The 6,000-nt window shown below is 48.6% G+C and overlaps 1 protein-coding gene across 1 annotated transcript in view; it reads right to left on the minus strand.

Moving 5' to 3' along the window:
* LOC128153780 (exocyst complex component 1-like) overlaps window positions 1–4,271 on the minus strand; it is a 29,242-nt gene extending 24,971 nt beyond the window's left edge. Inside the window, exons 1-2 of the mRNA XM_052813514.1 lie at window positions 4,103–4,271; window positions 2,613–2,740 (exon numbers count right to left, since the gene is read on the minus strand). Of these exons, the coding sequence (XP_052669474.1) occupies window positions 2,613–2,740; window positions 4,103–4,226 (252 nt within the window). The 5' untranslated portion in view covers window positions 4,227–4,271. The remainder of the gene's footprint in view (window positions 1–2,612; window positions 2,741–4,102) is intronic.
* Window positions 4,272–6,000: the final 1,729 nt, after the last annotated feature.

Consider the following 6,000-nt stretch of genomic DNA (forward strand, 5'->3'; position numbering starts at 1 on the left):
ACTGGGAAAATAGCACCCTTGGCATTTCTCCACGTTGTTTTCATCCACAGAAGTGTCAATATCTCTATGTCTCTCTATGCCCAAAGGATGTAGTCTCATGGAGGGAGAACTCCAGCCACAGGAGACTTAGTTTTTGCCACTAAGCAGTATATAGGTGGAGAGAATAAGGGAGGTTGCTGAACTAGGAACATCCCACAGAAAGAAACTCCTTCCTGCACCATCTCATTAGCTCTGCAGCACAGCCTGATCTCATCTTCTGGAGAACTTAGAAGCCACACTTAACAATTATTAATACTAATCATCATAACAGACATAGAGTTTATGAGGATTGACGCAGTCCTACGACGCTTTAAGGGTTGCTTTCTAAACACCTTGAAGCAATACATCACACCCCCGCATCGCTTTGCAGGCTCGGCAGCAGCCCCTGCAACAGCGCAGAGCAGCGATGTCTGGGGGAGGAATTTACAGTGCGCGTGGTTTATAGCATGCCTTATGAGGAGCTATTAAAGCAGGGAGGCATCCGTTAATCGCTTCATAAATATTAATACTGTTTTGGTCAAGGGAGCTGTAGCTTTAAGCACTGCAGGACTTGCAGTGTCAGTACTTTGCTGGTGCCAGGGAACAGAGAGCTTCCCAGCACACCAGAGCAGACCTGACGACCAAGCCCTTGCTCTGTGTACTGAATATTGACTCACTAGCTGCGGTTTGGCCGTAGGCAATACTATCTGCTAAGCGACAGAGGAGAGCTCTTGTTTGGATTTCCATGGACTCGCCAGGCCATGCAACAGGGAGGGACTGGGTTGAGCACTGGGCTGCACTGGGGAGCTTGCCTTGTGCTGGGGTCTCCATGGTGGAACCCTGAGAGATGTCAACACGTCCTGGCTGCAGCCTACTACTTCAGCCTCTCCTCTGCCTGGGCACCTTCTGCAGCAGCTTCAGCTGGAGAGTAGATCCCATTTTAGGAATGATATGGACAATTCTGGCTGCCCACATTCAAGAAAGACAAATTCAGTCTGGAAGAGGGCTCCAGGCCTGATGAATGGAAGAGAGAAGTCAATACAGAAGAGGAGACTAAGAGGTCAGTCTGCTTAGCCTGCCAGAAGGAAGGTTAATAGGGGAGGTGACTGCAACCTCAAAATACATCTGCGAAGGAGAAGAGCTGTCTAACCTAAAGGACAGCCACAGCACACGCACAAGCAGGGATGGTGTGGGCAGGAATACAGGCTGGGAGTTATAAGAAGGCGTTAGCCATGAGGACAACCAACTTCTCTGTTTGCCTCCCAGTAGGAGGGGTTTCAAAAATACACCAATACTCTAAGATAAAGTATGATCACTTTATCTCATTGGGATGGCAAATGAGAGGGAAAGGACTGAAAATCCTGGAGGTATCTTCTAATCCTAACTCCTCAGGAGCCAAAGCAGTTTAGAAGACTTGGTGGAGCCAGGCTTATCTGCTATAAGAAAGCTCAGGCAGGATGAAAGCATGTATTTTCTTGTGTGTAGGAAAATGTAAGAATGAGGTATCAGTTCAGTTCTACCCATAGGAGCAAGATGCCCTGCAAACCTGCAGTTGTGATTTTCCTTTCAGACATGTTGTGCAGATGTACTTTATTTGTCCTGGATGTAGAACTTGAAAGCTGTTCTTTTTCTCATTTATTTCTATGCTTGTGAAAACCCAGGCACCTTGCCCAAGCCCCTGGAACATTCACATTAATAAAAAAACTAATTATAACAACTTTAATGACACTCTGCCAGCCCCAGCAGCAGAAAGGGAATATCTTGTCCATGTTTTCTCTCCCAAAAACCTTAATGTCACCCTAAAAGCGCAGACTCACGCTGACTCCAGCTCTCTATAATCCTTCTTTCAGTAAATGCCTCCATTTAATCTTTAAATACCCTATGCAAATGTCTGTCAAGAAGCTTTGTCAACATGGATCGACAGATGGGCCTGACAATGTGTTCTGCAAATGCTGGAGACCTGACAAGAGCAGCACTTTGCAGCCCATCTCTCCAGCCTCTGAGGGCTGCTGCAAAGAGCTCCAGGAGGTCCTCTGCCTGAGGAATAAGGAAAGTTTGCTCACTGGTTTTGATGGAAGCTATGTCCATGCAGCGGTCACCCACTCCCTGCTCACCCTGGTCAGGTATTTGGCCAGCCTGACATTTCCTAACTTAGAGAGGGGTGACTCAGGAGGGAGCAAATCGCTCCAGCCTCAGCATCCTGGGCACAGGCATCTCCCTGGAAGAGATGAGGGAAACGACAAGTCCAAAAGCACTGACGCAGGGTGGAGGAACCATCCAGGGAGGGACCTCATTTCACCACACTCTAGGAAACAGCTCTGAGGGAAGGCAGAGGGCTTATAAATTTTTTTAATGGGGGTCATTTCCTCAAAATTAGCATCATTCAGGGCTAGGTCAGTCCTATATTAGAAATCTCATACACACACACACACACACAGATCCCGCTGCTCTTCCCACCATCTAAACATATGGGCTGAGCTCCAGAGGACCCAAATACCCCTATGGATCCTGGCCTGTGTCTCTCCAGCTTCATATTCATGTCTCTCCCCCATGATCAGTTCCGCCCTTTGCCACAGAAGGAAAATCAATCCTACCTGGTTGAGAGTCTTGCCATCTACCAGCTTCAGCTCTGCTAAAGGCCACCTGTAGGCTATCTTGTACTGCTCTCCTCGGTCCACCTTGACCTTCACCAGAAATGGCTGCATTGGCCTAAAGGTGTCCACTGAGGATGAGACACAGGGGAAAAAAAAAAAAACAAGCCACAATATTATTGTTAGCCCAGTACACGACAGTTCAGTGTGAGTGGACAGGTACAGATGGACACACAGACACTGATTTTGCATTGTGGCTGTATGGAGAGATGCTACAGGGTTTCTACTGGCTTTTCCCTTCATTAAGTATTTACATATGGGAAGTGCTCTCTGGGCTCTAATCCAGAGTACTTTGAAGTCTATGGAGGGATTCCCAATAATTTCAATGAGTTTTAAACCAGGCCATTGTGCTCTAGACAAGGCACAAGTAATATTTCAGCAAGATCCAAATGTGACGGGAACAGGGTGCCCTAGTGCAGTGAGATTTATGTTCGTTACATCCCATATTGCTGGCCGTACAACAGGGTCCAAAAGCACTGCATTGTTTGACTGATACCCACACCAACATATCCCATCAAAAATCAATTCCAGTGCCAATTAGCTTACAGCCACCTCTTGGTTCATCTGAGAGGCAGTCACTGTACATGATTCTGGCTATTATAATTTAGATCTCCCATGTGAGCTAGATATCTCCAGAAAGCTGACATGGACAGTTCCAGGGGTAACTCATGTATTTTAGATGCTACTTATAGGGTGGCTACATCATCCCTTCGAGATATTCCTCCTGCCCTCCACTGACTACAGAGGGAGTTGAAGCATATCATTTAGGTCAAACACTATAGCTAAGGCTGTCAGAAATTAATCCTCTAGTAGGTGACTACGCTGTCCTGAAGCTCATGGGCAGGAAAGTCTCTCCCCTGTGTGTCAAAAAAATCTATGCTAACAACTTCTCAGGAGTGATGGAGCAACTAGAAAAGCATAGACCAAAGGAGATGGAAAATTTCCCAAAGCACTTGCACCTTTGGATCCTAATCAAATAACTATGTACTCCTGAAATGTCTGGGTACTGTTAAAACTTTCACCAAAACTGTGGAGAGAGAGAATGAGGCTGTAATGCTGTGTCATGTTAGAATGGTTTGTTGCTGACCTCTAATGACAGATTTGATGCAAATGGTAAAACACACCCCTACATTGGTGGAGGGAGCAATCCTGCAAGCCCCAGCTCTCTCTAACCAGCTAAAGATCATCCAACATTCAAGAGGGAAATTACGCTTTTGTTGCCAGTTCTTGACATACTATACTAACACGGCACAGCTCCTATCTTTGGATTAAGATTTCCTTCATTTAATCTTAAAATACAGCATTCCAAATAGCGGTCCTATCTCTTCTCCCAAATTAGGAAAAGAGCCGAGACCAAACTCTCTCACTAGAGCCGCAAGAAACCTTCCTTGGTTTGCAACTCAACCTGTGTCCCAGCCCCCCGGGGTTCTTACCCACGACACAGAGAATGGACATCTTCTTCTTCTTCCCTGTCTTCCAGACACGAACGGTTTCCAGCAGCCTCTTTTTCTGCGGGTTGAACACATCTTTTTCCAGCGAGCTCCAAAGAGAAGCCATGGTGATACCTGAACACAACAGCGAGTGGTAGCTGCCTGTGCCTCCCGTGGATGCTCGCAGTCTGTGAAACACAGTTAGGCTGGAGAGATGATCCGCACATAAGATCCTGGCACGCCAGTAAAATACATTACCCCCACACCAATTTAATCTCTGTTGTCTTGCAGACAGTGTGAGTGTTAAGTAATTGTTGTAGACTTGAGGCCAGAAAAGCCTTTTATAATCAGCTGGTCTGAATTCCCACCCAGTGCCAGCAGGACACGCCAGTGCATCCAGCCCAATAAGGCCACAATAAAACTTTCCTAATTTCTTCCAAAACCCCATCCTTTTTGGTTCCAGCTCAGCATAGTGTCTAGAGCAACAGGACCATGTCCATGGGCAGGTGAAACCAGTTAGCAGCTACAAGCAACCCATTGCCTGATTATTTTTGTTGGCTCACGTCGTTTCAGCACTGCTGAAGAAATCACCCTCCTGGGTCACACAATGCAATGTGCAAACCGAGCTGGGGTGCCTTGCAATCAGCATGGGATGGACGTACGTAACCGTGCAAGTCAGTGCTGCAAAAACAGAAGCCCAATTCTGCTTTGGGAGCTCAGCTCTGGGGCATCCTGCCCCTCGGAGATCCATGGGGCTTTAGCTTGGCAGAAATGCACAGCAACCCTCCGAGGACAGATCAACTTGCCGATCCAGCTGCCTCGTCAACCTTGTGCCGTGCTGGGCAGCCCAAGCATGCAGAGACGCAACTCTCGGGGTGATGCTGGAGCCTTGCAGGAGTGGAAGCAGAGCCCTGGCTGTGGAGGGGGCTCAGGGAAGCTCACAGGGTTGCAGCCTGGGCATGGAGGGGAAGGCAGGCGGCTTGCTAAGCTATCTGCCTTGCAGGAGATGTTGAGCTGTCTCTCCCATGCCAAGACGGTGTGCGGCTGGAAATGCACAGCCTCCGCGACCTCCACAGCCTGCACCCACCTTGCTGTGCCCTTGTGCTCCCCAAATCTCTCCTCCATTGCCCTGGGCTGGAGAGGGGCCTCAGGCCACCACCGCTTCCCCCTCCCCTTCCATCTCCTCTTCCCCTCCCTTGGGTCCCGCTCTGGTCTCCTGCAGCCATGCAGACCAGGGCAGATGCTTCCCCAAAATGGCCAGCTTGCCTTCCTAAGCCCCCTGCCTCGGTCCCTGGGGCTTGGACCCACGAGCAGCAGAGGGAAAGTGTCCTACGCAGAGCGTGAAAGCGCTCGCAGGTTTCACACGCTTGCTGACTCACTAGCAAATCAATATTAAGAGCCAGCAGGTCCTAAACTCCCAAGGAGACCCCTGCTCTCCTGCTCTTTCGAGCTTCCCTGGCTCCAAGCTAATCAGCTAATTAACCTGAAGGGAGAAGGGGGACACGCAGAGGGAATGGGAAGCCCAGGCGCGGTCTCAGTTACTGGGGTTGAGCCCCTCCTGCAGCCTGCCACGTTTGTATTCCCTGGCTATGTGCTGCAAGCAAGCACTTCGTGGAAATGTGCGTGCACTCACATGAGCTCTCCAGCCAGCTGAACAAGTGCAGATTTTTTTGTTTCATAGTCTAAGAGGAAACAAACCCCAACTTCTTCTCCTCCTCCTCATTTTGCTTACATAGCTGAACATGCTTCTCCACAGCCCGAGAACAGCTATGAGGTGCATGACTAAAAGTCATCTAAGGAAACAGCAGTGTTCGGCTTTAAACCATTGCAGCATCTCATGACATTTTGCAAAAGCAACATGGCCACCACTTTACAGGTGAGGAAAGTGCAGTAAGAAAGCA

Source organism: Harpia harpyja, chromosome 18, assembly GCF_026419915.1.
Source record: "Harpia harpyja isolate bHarHar1 chromosome 18, bHarHar1 primary haplotype, whole genome shotgun sequence".
In the NCBI taxonomy this organism is placed as follows: Eukaryota; Metazoa; Chordata; class Aves; order Accipitriformes; family Accipitridae; genus Harpia; species Harpia harpyja.